Source organism: Entelurus aequoreus, linkage group LG18 (genome assembly GCF_033978785.1).
Source record: "Entelurus aequoreus isolate RoL-2023_Sb linkage group LG18, RoL_Eaeq_v1.1, whole genome shotgun sequence".
Lineage (NCBI taxonomy): Eukaryota > Metazoa > Chordata > Actinopteri > Syngnathiformes > Syngnathidae > Entelurus > Entelurus aequoreus.
This window is the reverse complement of record NC_084748.1, coordinates 40,019,530-40,043,602: the sequence shown is the minus strand read 5'-3', so window position 1 is coordinate 40,043,602 and position 24,073 is coordinate 40,019,530. Positions and strand designations below refer to the sequence as shown.

The 24,073-nt window shown below is 40.6% G+C and overlaps 1 protein-coding gene across 9 annotated transcripts in view; it reads right to left on the bottom strand.

Annotated features, from left to right (window-relative positions):
• Positions 1 to 24,073, bottom strand: part of LOC133634127 (VPS10 domain-containing receptor SorCS1) — a 499,576-nt gene that overhangs the window by 107,788 nt on the left and 367,715 nt on the right. For all 9 annotated transcript variants that reach the window (XR_009821878.1, XR_009821879.1, XM_062027161.1 and 6 more), the window contains exons 9-11: positions 10,435 to 10,614; positions 6,679 to 6,825; positions 240 to 342 (exon numbers count right to left, since the gene is read on the bottom strand). Coding sequence is in view for 7 of the 9 variants with exons in the window: in XM_062027161.1 (XP_061883145.1) it covers positions 240 to 342; positions 6,679 to 6,825; positions 10,435 to 10,614 (430 nt within the window). In the remaining 2 variants the exon portion in view is untranslated. The remainder of the gene's footprint in view (positions 1 to 239; positions 343 to 6,678; positions 6,826 to 10,434; positions 10,615 to 24,073) is intronic.

Here is a 24,073-nt window from a genome sequence, read left to right as displayed (position 1 = left end):
ATAGAATGGATCTGCTATCCCCGTTTAAATAAAAAAAAAATCATTTCAGTAGGCCTTTAAATAATGAATTATTGTGGCCACTTGGTGTCACCAAAAAAGTGATAAAATGGAAAGCTGCATTAGGCCACCCTAAACTACTAACGCTCCATATTTGTATGCGGCTTGGTGTTCTCCTGATTGTTGAAGAAGAAATAAGAGAAAAAAAACCAGGAATAAATTATAAAATATTAATAACTCACCGGATGCCAGGATGATTCCTGGCGCCGAGTCCCGACTAGCGATGTTCCCAGATGTGTAGGGATTTGCAGAGACGTGAAGATGAAGGTGTAATGAACAATATGGCTGTGTAAAAAAAAACAACAACAGAATAATAATATCAGTAGCAATGATGAAAACATCAAGCCTTCCCAACAGACGTGCAAAAACACCCGAATAATAGCTATTGCAACAGCTCGGGTGTACAACTGCCATATGATTTATCACATATGCCAGATGCCTATTGGCTTGGTTTACTATTTGGTGTGATTCGGTTAACCTTTAACGACACAATTCTCATTATGACCCAGCTAAATGTCATTCGGTAACTGTTAGCGGGTTATTAAAACTCTGACATTTCTTGACAAATTAATGCGTTATGTAGCTAGAAGCCAAAGCACGCGACAGAATCACCGATTGAAGAAAACAAATATCCATGTGTGAAAAGCTACCGCCGGGGCAATAAATATCGGATTTATCACAGATTGGTTTGAAATAAATATTTAAGCGGAAACCCCTAACAACCAGAAATAATTCTGACCCCCACACTGGTTATGTTCCCACCAGGCACATCACAAATCAGTCCTATCTCTTTAGGAAAGTACATGATTACTATTCTCCTTCTGGGTATGACAGACACCTGTCAAAGAAACATTTTCTTCCATTCTAGCCTCCTCACCACAATGAAAAAGATTGTTAGATTGTAGATTGCTAGATTGTAGACCTGCACAAGACTGGAAGAAGCCTGATGAAGACCATCAGCAATGAGAAAGAAACCAATTTCACAGCAATCATTTGGAAAATGGAAGACATGCAAGATAGCAGCTAATCAGGCCCCCTGGAGCTCCTTGCCAGATGTTTACTGGATAAGTCCACAATTTTATGGTGATAGCACGGTAATGATCTCAGACTGGTGACTGTGGGACCACAAAGAAAACCGTTTGAAACACAACTTGCCATGAGGGTTTTGCGATCCTGCAGTGCCCACAATATCTACAGTCGTGATCAAAAGTTTACATACACTTGTAAAAAAACATAATGTCATGGCGGGTTTTGAGTTTCCAATACTTTCTACAACTCTTATTTGTTTGTGATAGAGTGATTTTGTTTCATCTGACCACCGAACTTTCCCCCAGAAGGTCTTATATTTGTCCATGTGATGTTAGATGAAACACAAATTGAGCCGTTTGACCACAATGCCCAGCAATATGTTTGGAGGAGAAAAGGTGAGGCCTTTAATCCCATGAACACCATACATAAGGGGTGTCCAAACTTTTTCCACTGAGGGCCGCACACTGAAATATCAAAGCAAGCGGGGGCCATTTTGATATTTTTTATTTTAAAAAACAATACAATATATGTATAAAAAAATATACATTTAGGCCTCCACTCAGGCTTGATCCTGGGGACCCCAAAGGGTTTAGGTAAAAAAAAAAATATTAAAAATGTGTCATTATTTAGTATTATTATTATTATTCAAGGTCTAAATCTCCAGATCAACATTAGGTCTATCTGTCAATATAAAGTGTTTTTTTTCAAGATTTAAGTTGTATGCTCTTTTTGTCAAAGAAAACCCAGTTTTTTTTATGGAAAAAACACAAAATATGCAATATTTTCCCCCAATAACATTTCAAAGTGGAATATTTCAGATTATATAATAATTGGAGTTCATAGCATACCTCATAACAACATTAATTAATTATTATTTTTGAGCAACTTAAATAGACACTTAAAAAAAAAAAGGCCCACTAAAATTATTGGGGATTCAAAAGGGTCCTGTTTAGCAAAGTATTAAAAAATATATATATATATATTTTTTAAATTTTAACACAATAGTCCCAAGATCAACTTCAGATCTATCCTTCAATTATAACTTTTGTTGTTGTTTATGTTTTTTGTTTGTTCGTTTTAGGCCCTTTAAACAAAAAAGCTTAGTTTTTTATATGGCAGACATAAAATATTTTCCCCAAAAAATATTCCAAAGTGGAATATTTAATGTGACGTAATTGGAGCTTTGAATAGGTCAATAATTCATAATGACAGTGATTTTGATTCATTATTTTTTTTTTTTTAAAGAAACAGCCTGCATGGCAGTTTTGTGTTATTAGAGTAAACATTGCAACATGTTCTTGTTACATTTCACCTGTTTGCTCTTTTATACCACTTTTTATGTTTTTTGTTTTTTTAATCGTATTTTTAGAATGTGCCGCGGGGCCGTTAAAAAATTACCTGCGGGCCGCAAATGGCCCCCGGGCCGCACTTTGGACACCCCTGCCATACATGTAAAACACTTCCTTGTGGTCTACATAACATGTAATGGTGGTTCTTTGGTCAAAATGTTGCAAAGATGATGTTTTACAGATCATCTTCAAGCCGCTTTCTGACAGTCGCTTCAGGATGCCCCGTTTTGTGGGCGGTCTTATTTACGTGGCTCACCTTCGGCAGCGTCTTCTCCCCGTCATCTTTGTTGTAGCGGTGTAGCGTGCAAGGACGGGAGTGGAAGAAGTGTCGAAAGATGGAGCTAACTGTTTCAATGACATTCAGACTTTACTTAAATCAATAACGGAGCAGCATCTCCTCCTCCGTGGCTCACTAGTGCAATAACAACGCCGGAAATGTGCCCCTTGAAAAAACATCCGACCGGAACTCTCTAATAACTAAAGTTCCTTGGGTGAATAATGTAAACCCACTACACCGGTATGTTTTAGCGCTTTCATGGTGAGTTTACTGACAGATATAAGTAAGAACTTTACACTACTTTTTATTAGAAATGGCGGAGGATGAATGTCTCATAACAAGAAGATAGAGAAAAAGAAGAAGCTTATCGGTACAGACTACAAAAGCGGATGCGTGCAAATTTTCAGGACTTATGCAGATCCCAAATACAGATCAGCAGGTACCAGAAGGTAAGAGAAGTTGCTTTTGCATAATATTGCGAAACAAAACGCCAGATAATATGTCTTACTTTATACACACACCATAATAATACTCCTATATTAAAGCACGGTGCAATCCATCATAGCTTACCAAAGTTGTACTAAAATATTTTGATAGATTTTTGAGCGCCGTGTGTAATGTTCTATATTTTTAATGTTGTTTATTTGAGTCATATTGCAGTCTACATGTATCCCTTATGTGTAACTGCCGTCTACTGGTTACACTTATCATTTCACCAAGTACCAAATAAAATAGCTTCGAAGTCTGTAAGTACAACCAAAATTATTCTGTGCATTAGGTGCACCGGGTTATAAAGTGCACTGTCAGGTTTTGAGAAAATAAAATGATTTTAAGTGTGCCTTATAGTCCGAAAAATATGGTAGCTCAAAGGATTGACATTTGTATTCTCTTTAAATATAAAAAAAATTATAGTGAATTTTTGACCCTGCCTTTTACAATAATCAAAATTGTGAATCAATGGGAGAAGGAATCGAAATGAGAAACAAAAATTGGACCCGGAATCATCCAAATTTTAACGGTTCCCAATTCCAGTCTTCCAGCATGACAAGGACCCAAAACAAGTGGCTCAAGAAAAGCGAAGTCAGTCTCTGGGCTTCAGTACCGTTGGAAATCTCTTTAGGGGGCTGAAACTTCAAACGACCAAGCGACAGAATTGAAATCCTCAGGATTTGAAGAGTATCCGTAAAGAGGAGTGGACCGAAATCTCTCCTGATGTGTGTGCAATCCTGGTCACGCGTTAGAGGAACAGTCTGTTTGCTTACAGACTGTTTCAGTCAATCAAAGACACATTAATGACCAATAACCTTTTCCTGGGTTTCTGGGTTATATTCTCTTTCTGTTAAAATAAACCTACCATACAAGTATGGACTGTTCAGATTTTATGGGTGAACTTACAAAATCAATAGCGGATCAAACAGTTAATATGTTAGATCCACTATGGTCTGGACTCTCACATTATTATGCTAGATCCACTCGACGTCCATTGCACCGGTCGCCCATGTTTCTCATCCCATTGGGTTGAGTTTTTTTCTTGCCCTGATGTGGGATGTGAGCCGATGATGTCGTTGTGGCTTGTGCAGCCCTTTGAGGGCAAAATAATTAATTTCCTCCACTGTATCGTTTTCATAGAGTATTCAGTGATGCCTTGGGATACGACTTTAATTGGTTCTGTGACGCAGCTCGTACTGAAAAAAAATGTGTATTGCGAAATAGCCCTACCCATTTAAAATAAGCGGATTTAATTTGTAATCAATGCTGCCCCCCCCCAAAACACCACAAATTTAACATGTAACATGTCTTTACAAAACAACTTTTGAATAAGAAAAACAATACAATAGAATGTCGTACAAATACTGTAACGGTAGTAGTTTTACGAACTAATATATAAATATTGTTGAACATTTACTTTACAGAGTAGACTTTTCCTTCCACCCGCTTCTCCATCAAACACATACATCATCAGCAGCGTCTCCATATTTTCATGAATACATGTCCGCTGTTCAGATAACTGCTGTGGGGCTGTCTTGGTTGACAAGACTCGGCAACATGGCGTGGACATCGGGGGCGGTACCTCTGGATTGGCAGACCGGGGTGGTGGTTCCTCTCTTTAAGAATGGGAACTAGATGGTGTGTTCCAACTATCGTGGGATCACACTCCTTAGCCTTCCCGGTAATGTCTATACAGGTGTACTGGAGAGGAGGCTATGCTGTATAGTCAAATCTCAGATTCAGGAGGAACAGTGTGGTTTTCGTTCTGGTCGTGGAACTGTGGACCAGCTCTATACTCTCGACAGGGTCCTTGAAGGTGCATGGGAGTTTGCCCAACCAGTCTACATGTGCTTTGTGGACTTGGAGAAGGCATTCGACCGTGTCCCTCGGGAAGTCCTGTGGGGAGTGCTCAGAGAGTTTCGGGTATCGGACGGTCTGATTGTGGCGGTCCGCTGCCTGTACGATCAGTGTCAGAGCTTGGTCCAACTATCGTGGGATAACACTCCTCAGCCTTCCCGGTAATGTCTATACAGGTGTACTGGAGAGGAGGCTACGCTGGGTAGTCAAACCTCGGATTCAGCAGCCAACCTTGAGACCTCCGAATTCGGGAGATGGGGGTGGGGGAGTATATATTTTCAAGTATTTCTTATATATATAATTAATCCGTTCATGAATGAGTATATCCGTTCGGCCACTGTGTTCAATGGAGAAGTCTGATCTACAAAATTTGCAGGCAGGATACCCCTTCCCCTTCAAGCTGTCCAGGATGAACTGAAATTATTTTTTCCAATCATTTTGTAACTTGCAAGCGTACTTCTTCTTCTTACTCGTCGTCGCCATGTCTCTTCTTCGTTTTTCTGCTTCGTCTCTGTTATGTTTTTGGACATTACTACTTGTCGTAGTTTTGAAGCAATGCATGAAGGGAATCCGGATGTTGTGTGTCAGTGTATTAACGTGTCAGCTGGAATAAACACACGCTGAGAAATAGCTCCGTGCCTGCCTACTTTATGGGTTCTAGATAAACCTATGGATAACGGAGACATATATAATAGTCTCCTTTTCAGGCAAGAGCGGACGCTAAAGGCAGTGCCTTTAAGGCACGCCCCCAATATTGTTGTCCGGGTGGAAATCGGGAGAAATTCGAGAGAATGGTTGCCCCGGGAGATTTTCGGGAGGGGCACTGAAATTCGGGGGTCTCCCGGGAAAATCAGGAGGGTTGGAAAGTATGGATTCAGGAGGAACAGTGTGGTTTTCGTCCTGGTCGTGGAACTGTGGACCAGCTCTATACTTTCGGCAAGGTCCTTGAGGGTGCATGGGAGTTTGCCCAACCAGTCTACATGTGCTTTGTGGACTTGGAGAAGACATTCAACCATGTCCCCTGGTAAGTCCTGTGGGAAGTGCTCAGAGAGTATGGTGTATCGGACTGTCTGATTGTGGCGGTCCGCTCCTTGTATGATCAGAGTCTGAGCTTGGTCCGCATTGCCGGCAGTAAGTCGGACCCGTTTCCAGTGAATGTCGGACTCTGCCAAGACTGCCCTTTGTCATCGATTCTGTTCATAACTTTTATGGACAGAATTTCTAGGCGCAGTCAGGGCGTTGAGGGGATCCTAACTGAATGAATATCGGCCACATCTTCTTCTTCTCAACATTGTCCTTCACACTCAATTTCTCTGTTACCTTGGTCGGAAAAAACAAAGTTGTGTCGATCTCTAGCTACAAGGTGACGCTAGCAAGGGGGTTCACTGTGACATTCGCTAACTCGCAGTACGGAGGCGCGTAACCCGGAATTTTGCTGGCAACCTAAAGCACAAATAATAACCGAGAGACAGTCTTTAATGAGAGGTCAGCTTATTGGACTGCGTCAATATGGCTGACCTTTCAAGTGCGCTGCTTTTGGAGTTTTGACTGACGATGCTTTTTAAGCTGGATCATTCAGTTCCTGTCTCTCTTTGACATTAGGAATATAAACTCACTCACGAGAATACAGCGGATGTTGTTGCCTCTCAGGTCTTTGTTTGGGGCCTGCAGCAACCTCCAGTCTCTGCCCCGGTTGTAGGTAATATACGTCTTCACTTGCTTGTGCGCCTTTCTATTGGCTAAGAACATCCCCTTTATTCCAGCCACCTGGAAAATCAAAATGACAAAACAAGGGTGATGTCACTTAAAGTCACACTGGTAAAGAAAAAATAATGAATGACAATCAAAAGTACAGAGAACATTCTATAACAACCGCTTATTTCCTTTGTATTCCCAACAAAACCAAATATCACAAACACTGAGTAGGAAATGATTGACTATCTCGGGAGGTGCAAATAACCAATGTTTTCTAAATGAATCAGACTTCTTGCTGAAGGCCCTAAGGAGCAGCTTATGGATACCAAAGTGATTCAGAGGCAATGAAACTCCAATTTTAAAACTGGCACACATTGCAATCTGCCCCAGAGGAAGAATTTAGCATACCCTCTATTTCAGATGGTGACCCTAATCAAGACTGTGGGTTTGATTCCTTAGCCAGAACCAAAGACAGGCATGAGCAGCATACTGAGCTGCTTAATTATTTTATTCATAGCTTTTTTTTTCTTTATTCCTGTGTTGTAGATTTAATTTTTTATTTATTTTTTAAAGTAAAACAACAATAATTTCAAATCAGAGTTCCAACGTAGCGCTGCATTTTTACCCCATTTTTAGATTAGTTTGGATCATATTTGTGATCATTTCAATTATTTATTACACAAATATAATCTCAGTCTTAAAATTGGTGCAACCAAATTGTTTAAATATTACATTTGCATGCCCTAATAAAAAGAACAAACAAAAAAACAAAAAATATTAGGGATCCACAGATTTATCAGCCACTGATCAATATGAACCGATTTCCGTAGAACAAGTATGTGATCTGCCAATGCCGATTAATACCTTTCAATGAAGATCCCAACAACTGATCCCCTCTGACGGATACTTTATTTTTGTTCACCCAGCTGGCAGAGGCGGCTAGCAGCTAACTATGTATGTCATACACAGTGTGGAGCCGCTCCCCTAAGTCGATAATTATCACATCCATTGTGGCAAATAAACTACATTTCTTTAAAGTATTGTTTTATCACTGGAAGATTGGAGGTGTTACACACCGAGTAAGAACAACAAGGAGCGAATAAGAAGGCATGCTAATCACTAAGCTAGCTTTTAACAACACAAGACATAAGTGCTTAGTAAAGTTTAATACGTGTAGATGGAAGCATGTTACAGTAGAAAGTAGATTTTTAAGAGTTAGATAAAGGATAACATAACGGCAACTGTTGGTGTGTAGCTGCCAGGCATAAGAGGAGGGCAGACAAATCCATGCATCAGAAGTGTCAATACCAAGGATAGTATCAGTATGTGTTCGACATTAGAGCAATTAGATCAATATTTTTAATTTTTGTTGTCTTTGTTATTGTTTACAAATTCAGGAAATAAATCCCTGGACACAGGGACTTTGAGGGCAAAAACCAAAGGATTAAAATAAGTAGTAGATAGTAGTGTTGTCCCGATACCAATATTTTGGTACCGGTACCAAAATATTAAGCATTATTGGCTTTATTTTAACAAAAAATATTAAGGTAAATTAAATATATGTTTCTTATTGAAATGTTGTCCTTAAATAAAATAGCGAACGTACGAGACAACTTGTCTTTTAGTAGTAAGTAAGCAAACAAAGGCTCGTAATTTAGTCTGCTGACGTATGCAGTAACATATTGTGTCTTTTTCCATTCTATTATTTTGTCAAAATTATTAAGGACAAGTGGTAGAAAATGAATTATCAATCTACTTGTTCATTTACTGTTAATATCTGCTTACTTTCTCTTTTAACATGTTCTATCTACACTTCTGTTAAAATGTAATAATCATTTACTGTATTCTTCTGTTTGGATGATACCACAAATTTGGGTATCAACCGATACCAAGTAGTTACAGGATCATACATTGGTCATATTCAAAGTCCAGGTACGGATTTCCTGAGTTTACAACCATAATATAAAAATATATATATATATATATATATTTTGTGATATATTGATGTAATCATAATAGTATCAACTAGATACGCTCCTGTACTTGGTATCATTACAGTGGATGTCAGGTGTAAATCCACCAATGTCGTTTGTTTACAATGTGATGCCCGGTGAGCTACAGTGTGTAGTGAAGCATGTTTAGCTATTCCTCGTCCTGCAGGGATGATACTTGAAAGAAACATACTTTATTTGTCGCCATGGAGGCGAGGATTAGTGATGTAGAAGTAGCTAAAACACTGCCGACTGCGGCCGGACATTAGCCGCTAGCTAGCTAGCCATGTCTTAAAGCGCCTCTTCCTGAGGGCGTTTCAGTGTTATGACTTCAACTTTATCGTTAGTTTTTAAGCCAAAATAGGTCCGTTCTCCCCTGTCTGTCTACACACTGTGTCTGCTTGTAAGTACTCTGTGATTGCGCGCTGCCGAACATGCTCGTCTGCTCGTAAACCAGCAATGACACGCCGTGACAACGACGAGGTTGACTGGTACTTTTTAGAGGCGGTATAGTACCGAATATGATTCATTAGTATTGCGGTACTATACCAATACCGGTATACCATACAACCGTAGTAGATAGTAGTTTTTTCTTTTGTTTAGTTATTGTGTGCTTGTCACGGCCAGGGCCCTCATCTTTGCGCTCTGCTTGCCGCGCCTCGGAACGCGCCCACGGCCGCGTCACACCCACATGCCGGCAAGGCTGTGGGCGATCAGCAATCAACGCACCTGGACCTGATGAGAGGGAGCTGTATAAAGGACCAGTGGACCCAAGGATCCGTGCGGAAACTTAGTTTACCCTTGGTGTACCGTAAGCCGAAGACTTATGCTCTCTTTCTCTCTGCGTTTTCCCTCCGTGTCTGACGTCCTTGTTTGTTCTCCCGTAGTTCCTTCCCGAGTCTTACCAGTTGTTTCCCCCGTGGTTTTGGACTGCCTTCCTCGAGCCTCGACCCTCGCTCTGGACACGGACTCCGACACCTCTCTATGCCCCACGGACCTCACGCGGATCACGGACCCCTTTTGCCTAGCCCCCTTTGGATTTGTCTGCTTCCTCATCCAACATCACGGTAATACACAACAGCTAACTACACGCATAGTCTAACACCACTCACTCTTGGATTTTGTCTCACACTCCATTTCCGTAGTTATTATTATTATTGTTTGATTATTATATATATGGTAATATATATAATAACATACATAGAGCTATACCGCTCCCTGGTGTCTTTGCCGTCATCTCCACTCTGTGAACATAACAGTACTATTGACTTTGTGTTGATCAAACAAGTGTATGCAACAAAAGGGAATAAGGAACTCGTTTAAATAAAGTGCCATCTCTGTCTTTTTTGTTTTCTGATTATAATTGTGATTCTAATTTAAAAAGCAAAGTAATTCAGTAATCTTGAATATTTTAAACAACGGTTGCTTTTTCAGATCACATAGTCAATAGCACTCGTCATAATTACATGTTTTAAATGACAGGTAATACATCTACTCAGTATTGGCTGATTTCATTCAAGAATGATCGGTATTGGAACACACCTAATTATGTTCCTCAAAAATAATTTTTGAAAAAAAAATTGAAATATCACATTTCCACAAAAAAATGGCAAAAGTGACGTGTGACTAGTATACCAGGGATGTTACTGTAAAGCACAATTAAAGAGATCCTAAGATACTGTCGGTTTACCTCATATAAATCAACCATCATGTTTCCTTCAGGGCCCATGCTGCTGACAACATTTTCCAGTGCCAGAGTGTAATAAACTCCTGACGTGTCTGACACATACAAATTATAGGTTTCATTCTGGTTCCACTCCTGCACAGCAGCCACCACGCGGTTTTCGTCCGTGCTGATCACATGCAGGTCCTGCAAGAAAGACAAAGGCAGTAACGATCATCCACCCCCTTCTTGTTGCTTCCATTACACCAATTGGATGAACAAAAAAACATATATAAGAAAAAAAATGTCTTTACATATGTCATTTCTATTGTTTTTGCCAGTATAAACATATTGCATAGTGCTATAATGAGTGAATTTATCGCAATACTGTAAATATACATTGTGTAATAGCACCTTGTGTGGTGTTCGGGTCTGTGGGACCCTTTTTTCATTTTTTATTAAAAGAAAAATGATTAAATTAATTAATTTTTCAAACTGAGACTCACTGACTTTGGCTCATTTTCTGTGAAGAACATATATCAGAATACATATTTAATGACCACACACCATACACCCCCCTACACATTTCTATTGCATACAAGATGTCCGGGTCCACTGGACCCAGGGCTAATAGAAGTGTGAAAATTTATGTTCTGTGTACCACACGCGCACACACACACACACACACACACACACACACACACACACACACACAGACAGCAGGCCTAGGCAGGAGGAGGTCAGAGTGTAGGTACGCAGAACATCAGAGGGTCAAATGTGCGAGAAAATGAGAGCAGACAGTGTTGACAAACAATGTTGCAACCTTGTGTGGGAACCGCAGATGCAGAAATACAAAATAAGAATCCCTGTTGGATGCAGAAACTGGCAGATACATTTTCCGTGCAACGTTCATATGGTTGTTACTCAGCCAGCGTTTGTGGGTCTGATGGACCCGTTGCATTTTGTGGCTTTTAATGCCTCACAATCAAACACTTTTATGTTAAAATACTGAACAGATGTTTATTGGGATAAGGTAAACATCTGTTATGTTAAAATACTGAACATATGTTTATTGGGATAAGGTAAACATCTGTTCAGTATTTTAACATAAAAGTGTTTGATTGTGAGGCATTAAAAGCCACAAAATGCAACAGGTCCATCAGACCCACAAACCCTGGCTGAGTAACAACAATTTGAACATTACACAAGGGTTAATATCTCTTTCGAAATGTATTAGCCAAGACCCATACTGGATGTGCTCGGTACATACCTTTTTTCTTTATTTATTTTAATTCTTTTTTTTTATTGTTTAACAGTAATTGAAGAAGACATTATGTTAAACGTTGTAAAGATCTAATGAAACCTAAAAAATGCAAACTGATTGCAGTTAATCTTCCAATAATTTATTGTATGTATTTATGTTTGTATGTATGATATATACAGTACATGTGTGGCGGAGTGGATGAGTTTGGCACTCACCACTTGTCCCAAAATGTCTAATTCATGTTATTGGTTTGCTAATTATGTGTATTTCTGGTCTTGTCATAATTTTTTTTTAAAAGTGCAATACACTTTCATATTCTGTAACAGTGGTTCTTAACCTGGGTTCGATCGAACCCTAGGGGTTCGGTGAGTCGGCCTCAGGGGTTCGGCAGTGGTCAAAACACACCCGACTCATTGTGTAAATAAAAACTTCTCCCTATCGGCGTATTATGGATACGGCAACAGCAGAAGTCACACTGATTTGCAGGTGTGTAATTTGTTGTGAGTTTAGACACTGTTGGTTTTGTTGTTTGAACAGGGTGATGTTCATAGACAGTTCATTTTGTGCACCAGTAAAAAAACATGGTAACGCTTTAGTATGGGGAACATATTCACCATGAATTAGTTGCTTATTAACATGCAAATTAGTAACATATTGGCTCTTAACTAGTCATTATTAAGTACTTATTAATGCCTTATTTGGCATGGCCTTATTATAACCCTGAGGCCAATCATAAATTACAAAATACCTTTTAAAAAGTATCTATGTTGAGTGTGCAATACAACGGTGCTGCTTTTGTTTTGAAAAGCGTTATTTGTATTACTTCCGTGTGGACGTATGCGCGTGCGTGATTGTGAGTGAATGTGAACAGCTGCAATCACAAATTACAAAATAAAGTTGAAAAAACATCTATGTCGTGCGAGCAATAAAACTGTGCTGCTTTTATTTTGAAAAGTGTTATTTATGGGCGTATGTCCGTGTGTAGCGTGTGAGTGAAGGTGCACAGCGACAAGTGGTGCACGGTTTACACCCGAGACGCTAAAAAGAGAAAAGTTGATGACGAATGGCGTGTTTTCAACAAGACATGGACTGCCAAGCAACATTCCCTCTAAGGCAGACCTGGGCATTCTGCAGGCCCGCGGGCCGCATCCGGCCCTTTGTACGTCCCTGTCCGGCCCACGTGAGGCCAATCATAAATTACAAAATACATTTAAAAAAGTATCTATCTTGAGTGTGCAATACAACGGTGCTGCTTTTGTTTTGAAAAGCGTTATTTGTATGACTTCCGTGTGGACGTATGCTCGTGCGCGCAGCGGCAATCACAAATTACAAAATAAATAAAAAAAAACATATATGTCGTGCGTGCAATACAACTGTGCTGCTCTTATTTTGAAAAGTGTTATTTATGGGCGCATGTCCTGTTAGTGAATGCGCTAGAGATGCGCGGATAGGCAATTATTTCATCCGCATCCGCGTCACAAAAGTCGTATTCCACCCGCCATCCAACCGAACTAACATTTTATCAAAACCACAACCGCCCGCCACCCGCCCGTTGTTATATATATAATATAGACATGGGTTCGCACCCTGACAGCAATAATTAGGGTGTGCTGTGATGGTATTGCCTTTATCACCCTCTACAACATGTACAGACAGCGTGACAGTCCAATCAAATGTTGTGTGCGGCTTCTGCTTGCACACTAGGGATGTGCGTATCGATCCTGTGGTATCAATATATCGATACTCACACGCTACTCATTTGGCATCACTTTTCTGAAAAAAGTATCGATATAAACCAAAAAACGGCGTGTGGGGGGTGCAAGCATCACTTTCAGATGTTTTTGATGACTTACTTAACTTACTATGTGCTGGGACACCCCTGTACATGGCAGAGTATAGAGCTGGCCCAGTCACGTGACAGGAGACAGCGAATGAGCGTCGTCAACGTGCAACACACACACAGCCAGCCGACTGTAGCGATGCAGCCAGGCATATCCACTGTTGTCCAATTGTTGACTTAAAACAGGCATTGTTTTTTTTTTTTTTAGTAATGTTTACTGAATATTTTTGTTTAAATGATTATCCTAAATTCAAATAATTTTCACACAGGGGAATTTACTGTTAGTTGAAAATTGCTTGAGTATTTAAAACAAGATAAGAAAGAGATACAATTTGGAGATTCTTCATCTTTGCATTACAGTTTAATTTTTTTCCAAGAAAATCTTGAATATATGATTGAATGTGATTTTGGTTTTAATCTGTAACATGATTTCTTACATTTCGAAAACATTAGCCTATTTCATATTTCATTAATTGCTAATCATATCACAAACTTTAAAAAATAACTGCAGCTTCTTGCAATTCAGATTTGACTGTTAATTGGAAAGCCCTAATATTTAATTATTATTATATATAATATATAGTTATTATTATATATAATATTTAATTTATTTTTCATATTTATGTTATTTATTTTAATTTTACTTGTATTATATATTGACCATAATAATTGTGGTATAAATGGTCTGTATTTGTCTTGTGATTTGTCTTAAAAGGGACCGCGTGGCGAAGTTGGTAAAGTGGCTGTGCCAGCAATCGCAGTGTTGCTGGTTACTGGGGTTCAATTCCCACCTTCTACCTTCCTAGTCACGTCCGTTGTGTCCTTGGGCAAGACACTTCACCCTTTGCCTCTGATGGCTGCTGGTTAGCGCCTTGCATACCATACCAACTTTATTTATAAAGCCCTTTAAAAACAACCACAGTTGAAAGACAAAGGGCTGGACACCACAAATAAATAAAGGCAAAGGACAGACTAAAAAATAAAATGTTAAACAGAAGTAAAATACAAATTAAAAAGCAAATACAAAATTACCCTAAGAACAATTTTGTTAGATAAAAAGCAGTTAAAAAAGTTAAAAGTTAAAAACAGTTTAAAGTCTCATGCATGGCAGCTCCCGCCATCAGTGTGTGAATGTGTGTGTGAATGGGTAAATGTGGAAATACTGTCAAAGCGCTTTGAGTACCTTGAAGGTAGAAAAGCACTATACAAGCATAACCCAATTATCATTTATATATAAATAATAACAATAGTAATAATATTTTTGACTGACAAAAAATTGCCAATAAGAAATTATTGGTATCGATGAAAATGCAAGAAAAAGTATCGTATCGAATCCTAAAAGTGTGGTATCGCCCATCCCTATTGAACACGTAAGTGACATCAAGGCATACCTGGTCCACAGCCATATAGGTTACACTGACAGTGGCCGTATAAAACAACTTTAACACTCTTAATATGTGCCACATATGTATATTTCAGCCAGGAAGAGTTAGGACTGCAAGGTGTTCTGGGTATTTGTTTTGTTGTGTTTACGTTGTCTCACGGTGCGGATGTTCTCCCGAAATGTGTTTGTCATTCTTGTTTGGTGTGGGTTCACAGTGTGGCACATATTAAGAGTGTTAAAGTTGTTTTATACGGCCACCGTCAGTGTGACCTGTATGGCTGTGGACCAGGTATGCCTTGCTGTCACTTGCGTGTGCAAGCAGAAGCCGCACACAACATGTGACTGGGCTAGCACGCTGGCTGTACATGTTGTAGAGGGTGATAAAGGCAGTACCAACACGGCACGCCATTATTATTGTTGATTGGGTGAAAAATCAGCAGACATTCGAGAGAATTGGTTCAATCGCCACCCACCCGAATCTATTTAAAATCTATTATTTTCGTCATTTATCCGCGGACTCCGCGGTTGTGTCCGCAAACCGCGCATCTCTAGGTCCGCCCGGTTATCCCCGAGACGCTAAAAAAAGAAAAGGTGATGACGAATGGCGTGTTTTCAACAAGACATGGACTGCCAAGTAAAGGTAAAGCCGTGTGCTTAATTTGTAGTACACATGTTGCTGTGTTTAAAGAATATAGTGTAACGACCTGCTGAAGTTAATGTTGTCTTCTTGAGTTGCGTAAATGAGGAGTGAGGATAGATGTGCGTGTGGAAGGAACGAGATAAGTCGAGCTGTGTTAGTATAGCTTGCTCAATAAAAGTTTAAAAAGAGCGTCAGACTTGGTGTGCACTTCTTCTGGACGCTACAATTGGTGGCAGAAGTAAAACTTTGCGCATACTGCGCTGCTTAATTGTGTGCGCAGCCTGCTACGTCATCGAGAGGTACGTGCCACGTGAGGAGCTCGTCGCAGAAGAGAGAGAGAGAGAGAGAGAGAGAGAGAGAGAGAGAGAGAGAGAGAGAGAGAGAGAGAGAGAGAGAGAGAGAGAGAGAGAGAGAGAGAGAGGCAGTGTCTACAGGTGCCATGGGGGAATTCCGCCCTCAATGAAGACTCCCAGGTTTGATGGCAAGGCGAACTGGGAGGCATTTCATCCCACTTCTGACATCAATTGTAGAGTCCAGAAGAAGTGCACACCAAGTCTGACGCTCTTTTTAAACATTTATTGAGCAACCTATACTAACACAGCTCAACTTATCTCGTTCTTTCCACACGCACATCTATCCTCACTCCTCATTTCCACAACAGCAACGCTTCCTCCTTCTTCGCCAAGCACCTTACAGGCGCGCAACGTTCACAACAAAGAGGATGCAGGATAAAGTGACAGAAATTGAAATTTTTGCATGGTATTATACATCAGGAAGTGTTGTGTAAGAAAGAGTTAAAAATAAAACCATCAAAAGCCATCTGCTTTTGTATAAAGGTAAGTTAGGTTAAATGAAAATATTATTATTTTTTATCTTACGGTATATCAAAAATAATTTAAGCAAAATTTAATTGAAATATTGTCGGTGTGGCCCTCCAGCAGTGCTCGGGTTGCTCATGCGGCCCCCGGTAAAAATTAATTGCCCACCCCTGCTCTAAGGTGCGCGCCTCCGCAATTGCGCACTGCTCAAGCGTCATCTGCGCACAGCAAATATATGCCGCGCACCAAATTAAATCCCATCTTAATTCTAAACAAAATAAACACATTTATTCTGTGTGATTTTGCAATGCAACTTTGAGTGACAGTGACAACAAGCGGCCCTAACAGTGTTCGTCAACACCGTTCAATTATTGTAACGTCTATCGAGATGCTTCAAGGCCAGGAATTATATTGATCACTTTATTGAGCAAAACTGTTTATATTCGGCCGTAACCACACCAAAAACATGAGTAAAAAACTTCTATCTCGAAAAACGAGTCATTTTCTGCCGTACAAACCAGGCCAAAACCAACTTGTCATATGTCACCAACACGCATACCACTAAGCCACTGGTGCGTTTATGGCCACACAAAAAGTCGGACAACTCATACACCACACAAAGTTACACTATGACTCCTCAGTCATATGTGTGCTTATTTTACTGTCATTTATTATTAATGTTAATTTATTGATATTAATCATGGAATGCTGTTACTAGAGAAAGTTACAGGAATGCACACTTCATCCTATGCTTACATTTCATTGTGCAACATGAGGATGTTTAAGGGGAACTAAATATGATCTCTGAAAGGGGTACACATGATTTCCAAAGCAGTGCTTTTGGTATAAAGTTAAGTTAGGTTAAATGAAAGTAATATTATTAATATTATTATCATTATTTATCTTACGGTATATATCAAAAATAATATTGACCAAAATGTAATTGAAATATTGTCGATGTGGCCCTCCAGCAGTGCTCGGGTTGCTCATGCGGCCCCCGGTAAAAATTAATTGCCCACACCAGCCTTACAATGTCGCTGATGGTTCCTCTCCAGTGGAGCTACAAACCCTGAGCAGGTTAGTATGGAGGATCAGCTGTTGCTCATTCAGCATATTCCCCTCTCTACACAGCTAAAGAATCTAAAAGACCGGCTTGCTTGCTTGCCTAATTGACTTTGAAGACCAGGTCAGACAGCCTCAAGCTCCGGATTTGATGCTGGGGTTTACTCCCCTAGCCTTTCTCATGTACGAGTATGGCCGAAAGGCAGCAGAGGTTTGACAAATGCCAAACCCAAACCTATAGCTCCCCTTGGTTTCATGGCACAGAGCGACACACTAATCACCTTGTAGTAACAGCTTATTTTGTGCTGACTAACCCCACACTCTGCATGGATGCAGTCATACCCAGGACAAATACAGTATGAAATACGAAAAGTGGTTTCTTGCCCACCCAGCCAGTTTCGGCTGTAGCTTCAATGGTGACCAGTGCCATACCTTAGCCTTATATGTCTCACAAGGTGTCTCCCACTTTGCTTCCAAACACACATTTTGCTGAAAAACAAGTTCACACTGCAATTTATTAACTTTGAAGCACAGATAACTAAATTAGATTTTTTTGTCAGCAACCATATGTTGACATTCAAGTGGAGCTGCTGGACTTCCAACGCACTTAGGAGAAAATATTCTGCACTGCAAATCCTATGTTACATCTTCTGGACGATACCACAACTACAGCTACATGCTTCTAAAAAGTTCAGCTTTTTTGGAACAACATACCTGTGTGGGAAACTTTGCTGTGCAATGCAAATGAACAAAACATTACACAGTGGCTGTCTCACATACATACATTTTCATGCTATTTTAAGAATTTAGGTCAGAACCTGACTCCAAATATTGAAAAACCGACAGCTAAGATCTGGCTTGAGCTATTGTGCATCAGATCAGAGAGTACATGCTGCTAAAAGTTCTGAACTATTTTCAATTTTTAAAAATACTATAAATATTAATATTGAAGAGTTTTTTTATTTATTTATTAGTAATACTGTTTTGATACATTTTAATTTGAAAATTGTCAGTGGAAATCTTTCAATAGTCTTTTATTTGAAGTGTGTTTGGTTCTGCTCTGAACTATTTATCACGGTTTGGAAATAGTTCAAGTATATTTTTGTATTAATGGTTTCTGTACAAATTCCTTTTTTATAGTAAGTATATATCTATTCAGGTTGACCTGTGATTTGTAGTTACTTTGGCCCCCTCGTTGACACCACTGGTCTAGAAAGACTGCATCTACGAGACTTGTAGCTTTTGTCCATAAAGCTGTTTATCTTTCCCAGAAGATGATGATTTACTGTTTCTGTGGTTTGTTTCAGTCTGAATACAAACTTTTGACATACTAGCTGACACTCAAATCTGATTTTTGGTGTGATAAAGGCTTTTTTTTAACATTAGGAAAAGTGTGTTTGAGCAGTTGCATTTTGTATTTATCAGCGTGCAATCAAAATGTCTAAATGTCTTTGGTCTTTGAAGTACAAAGCGTATCCAAAATATAAATTCATCTACAAAAAAGCATGCACGTGACTTGCTGTGACGAAGCCACACAACAACTACAGTAGATATGTTTGTATCAAACATGTTAAGTTAGATGTAAAGTTTCACACATACCAGTTGACACAAATAGACAAAAATAAGCAATGTTGTCAGGGTTTAGCAGTATGCTTCATTAAAATGGCTCATTATTTTTTTTAATCATGTTTTAAGTTATTACAGGAACAACTAAGTCTACAAATAGGAATTGAAATGGAAAACTGGTTCTTGTTGAGAATCAGTTCTAAGTGTTTCGATCATACTCGCCAACCCTACCGACTTTTCCGGGAGACTCCCGAATTTCAGTGCCCCTCCCGAAAATGTCCCGGGGCAACCATTCTACCGAATTTTTCCCAATTTTCACCCGGAAAACAATATTAAGGGCGTGCCGTGATGGCATTGCCTTTAGCGTCCTCTACAACCTGCCGACGTGTCCGCTTTTTCACCATACGAACAGCGTGCCAGCCCAGTCGCGTGTTGTATGCGGCTTCTGCATACACACGAAAGTGACTGCAAGACATACTTGATCAACAGCCGTAAAGATCACACTGAGGGTAGCCGTATAAAGAACTTTAACACTGTTACAAATATGCGCCACACTGTGAACCCACACCAAACAAGAATGACAAACACATTTCGGGAGAACATCCGCACCGTAATACAACATAAACACAACAGAACAAATACCCAGAATCCCTTGCATCCCTAACTCTTCTGGGCTACAATATACACCCCCGCTAACATCAAACCCCGCCCCCCGAATCCCGCCCCCACCAATCTCCTGAATTCGAAGGTCTCAAGGTTGGCAAGTATGGTTTCGATTTGCCCGTTTTAAAAAAAAATCCCTTATCAATTCCTGTTGGTGTGCATGACGGCTTAAACGTGGAAGAAATACTACCAATATGCACATTAGCACACATAGCATGCGATAACTTTGAATGAATGACACGTTTTCAAGCAGTAAGTGAATCTCCACTAATGTCAGCGCGACATCTGCTGCAGTTAACACCTCATTTTAACTCTTAGATGCATAAGAGGGTCAAAAATGACCTGGTGAGGTTGTTTTCTTGAAATATCTTTGTAATGAAAATGTTTTAACATTTCATATTCCAGGTATTCCATATAATACATAATTCCATTTACATTTCTAACTTACCTTTTAAAATTTTTAAGAAATTGTAGTTTTTGTACTACTACCCCAAGCTTCAATAAGTGGGTCACAAATGACCCACATGCATTTTCTTTGGAATCCAATGGGAACCTTCAATTCTTATCAGCTGTGGCTGTCTGGAATAAATTAACTGTGGACCACACAGACTATATCAGAAGTTTGACCCTTCAGGAAGATTATTTTACACACCAAGTTCTTACAGTACATGCCAAGCAAGCCTGAATATCTTCTGGGTTTGTGATGCACGCATCCCCTATGCAATGTAAATAGTTTACACAGGGAGACAACCAGGTGAAGAAGTTCAGAAGAATATGGGGGAAAACATTGTCAAGCAGTTGTGTGGTAGATTTAGAAACACAGGTCGCAACATCACAATGGATAACTTTTTCACCAGTGTGCCTCTTGCACAGCATCTTCTAGAGAAGGATCTCACTATTGTGGGGACTCTACGTCTGAACAAGCCAGACATCCCTACTCTGATGAAGCCTTCCAAGTCCAGGGAGGTTCACAGCACAGAGTTTGGATTCAACAACAGCCTTACCATGGTCAGCTATGTCAGAAAGAAAACAAAAGCTGTTGTGCTCCTGAGCACGATGCACCACGACAAAGTAGTGGATGAAAATAAAACAAAACAAAAAACAGAAGTGATCACATTTTACAACAAGACGAAAGGAGGTGTAGACACCACCGACCAGATGGTTGGAACCTACAACTGCAAGCTCCAAACACAGAGGTGGCCCATGGTGCTGTGGTACAACATAATTGACATCGCCACCCTGAATTCCTACACCTTTTTCACGGCTCAGCACCCAGATTTCAAGAGCGGCATCTCCAATGCACGACGGATCTTCCTCAAAGAGCTGTCAAAGGAGCTTGTCACCCCACACATGAGGAGTCGACTGGAAGGCTGCCCCCAACTGCAAACCCCGATTATTGAAGCAATGGAAAGGTGTGCGGTGACAAAAGCCAAAATCCAGCCACAGGAGAGAAGCAGACAGGGCCAACCAAAGATAAAGAGGTGTCAGATCTGCCCAAGTAACAAAGATCGCAAAGTTAACAACAGGTGTGGGGAATGCAATGTACCTGTGTGCAATGATCACAGCCAGAAACAGGTAGTTTGTCTGAACTGCATACAATGATGAGACAAGGCAAAACAGGGAAAAGAAAGTCAATGACTGGACATACGTACACACACGCACACACAATGGATGTTCAATGTTTTTCTATAAGTGTTCTGGGTAATTTTTTTTAAAATTGTGAAGAAGAAAAGTGAAGAATAAAGATATTTCAAACATTAAATCATTCTTGTGTGGTCCTAAATATATTACAAAATATTATACAAGTGATTATTCTTCACCCAAATGACAACAGATGGCATGAAAACACGTTGATTCTAACATGGGTCATGTTTACCCACTTGTGGAAGAGTGTAGGGTCCAGTCACTCGTGCATCTAAGGGTTAAAAGCTGCAATGATGACTGTAAACATGAAATTAATGCATCTTATGCATTGCATTTCAATAATTCAATGATCCTTAAAATTGCAAGAGACAAGGACTGACTGGTTTGAAGGTTGTAAGCCTCCCTCTCTGTTCTCCACAGTGGAGAATTTAGAATGATTGCGTATCCTTCCTGATATTTCTGCAAAATAATGGTTAATTGTTATAGTTGATGGTTACGGAATTGCAGAATGCACAGTTCTATTGGATTTGACTTGCTTGTACAATCCCTGGTAAGAAAAATGTTATGGAATCACCAGTCTTATTAAATTTTGTAGAAACAAAAAAGCAGATAACAGTTGTGACAAAACTATTTTCATTTCAATTATCAACTCTATGGCTTTAAGAAACTCTAAGAAAAATCAAGAAAATAAATTGTGCTAGTCAACAACGATTTAGATCAAGCAGAGTAAACAAAGATTTAATCGCTCGATCCTGAGGAAAACATTAGGGATGTCGGGAGTTACGACGTTTCTCTAGTGACTCAAAGCGCTTTTACATCGTGAAACCCAATATCTAAGTTACATTTAAACCAGTGTGGGTGGCACTGGGAGCAGGTGGGTAAAGTGTCTTGCCCAAGGACACAACGGCAGTGACTAGGATGGCGGAAGCGGGGATCGAACCTGGAACCCTCAAGTTGCTGGCACGGCCACTCTACCAACCGAGCTATACCGCCCCACGGTGGATCCAAAAAGTGCAGAGGACAAGAGCGGTAAGTGCGATAGGTTCCTTTATTGTTCAGACTGTCACAAATCTAAATAACAAAAAACTACGGTGCCAATAATAACAAAAAGGGCACCACGAGAAAAAGGGGAGAAGAGCGGGCAAACAGGTGAGCTGTTGGGACGGGCAGGAAGGCACAGGGCGGGATAGGATCGCTACAAGATGGGGACAAGAAAACGTTCTTCCTCCAACCGCTATTGTTGGAATCAGCTGTGGACGTCCCTCTAAACAAAATGAACTGACCAAACCTGCCATAGCTGGTGTGACAGTATTCCCCTATCCCCTCACTTACGGGAACCGTTGTCTGGGAACCTACAAAAAAAATCTAATATTAGAGAAAGATTGGGGATAATAGAGCATGACACCCAAGAGCAATCCACGAGAAACTGAACCCCCCTGCCACGTTTTCTGGAGTCCTGAATAGACTTAACAGTAAAGGCGGGATTGCCGTAAATCATTCTGAGGCTGGAGGTCACAGGAGGCCACAGGTTTTAGGCGGGACACATGAAACACCAGACAAGATCTCAGGGATGAGGGCAGCTTTAACCTTGCCAGTGCTGGATTAACCATACGTTTCACCTTGAAAGGACCCACAAATCTGGGGGCCAATTTCTTGCAACCCACGGATAGAGGTAGGTCCCGCAATGACAAAGAGACTTTCTGGCTGGGTTTGTAGTTAGGGGCTGGGACAGAGCGGCCCGGGTGTTACGCCACACCCGATGAACCCGTTGAAGAAGGGCAGCTACCAACAGGACAGCGGATTATGCTTCTTGAAAGGGGAATACTGGTGCCTGAAAGCCGTTAAGACACGAGAAATGGAGACAAATTGGTGGACGAGCAGACATGGGTTTTGGTTTCCAAGTCCTGATTGGCCCGTTCAGCATGGCCGTAAGCCTGAAGGTGGAATCCAGAAGACAAGCTGGCTGTTGCGCCCAGGAATTTACAAAACACTTTCCATGTCTTGAGGAGAGCTGACCACATGCTGTGTCAGGAGTTTCCAAGGATGAAGGGAGCTTGAGGAGAGGAATAAAATGCGTCAGTTTAGAAAATCTGTCCACAATGGTAAGAATTACCGTAAAACCCCTTGAAGCTGGAAGTCAAGTAACGAAGTCCATGGCAATGTGCAACCACGGGCGGGCAGAAATAGGGAGGAGTCGAAGCAGACCTGAAGGTGCCTATTGAGAGGGCTAGTTCCTGGCACAGGCTGAACAGGCTGCCACAAATATTCTGGTATCCGCCTTCAGAGATGGTCCCCAGAAGTGTTGAGCCAGGAATGCAGTCCATCTTGCGCCTAAGTGGCAGCCGATCTATGAGCAGTGTGCCCACATGAAGACCTCTGAGTGAGGCGAAAAGGTAACAAACAGACGCCTTGAGGGAAGGCGAGGGAGTGTCCTTAATGGCGTCCGCCAAACGCCTCTCTACTTCCCACTGAAGAGACCCCAGAATCTGGGAATGTGGAAGGATGGCCTCCCAAGGGCGATCTTCATCAGCTGGTGAAAACATTCTTGACAACGCATTGGGCTTCCCATTGAAAGAACCTGGAAGATAGGTGAGACAGAAGTCTAATCTTGTGAGAAAGAGAGCCCACCGTGCTTGCCGGGGATTGAGACGTTAAGCAGGCTAGGTTTCTGTGGTTTGTGTAGATGACGAAAGGATGGACGGTGCCCTCCAACCAGTGCCTTCACTCCTGGAGTGCCAAGACCATTACCAAAAGCTCCGTTACCGATGTCATAATTTATATCGGC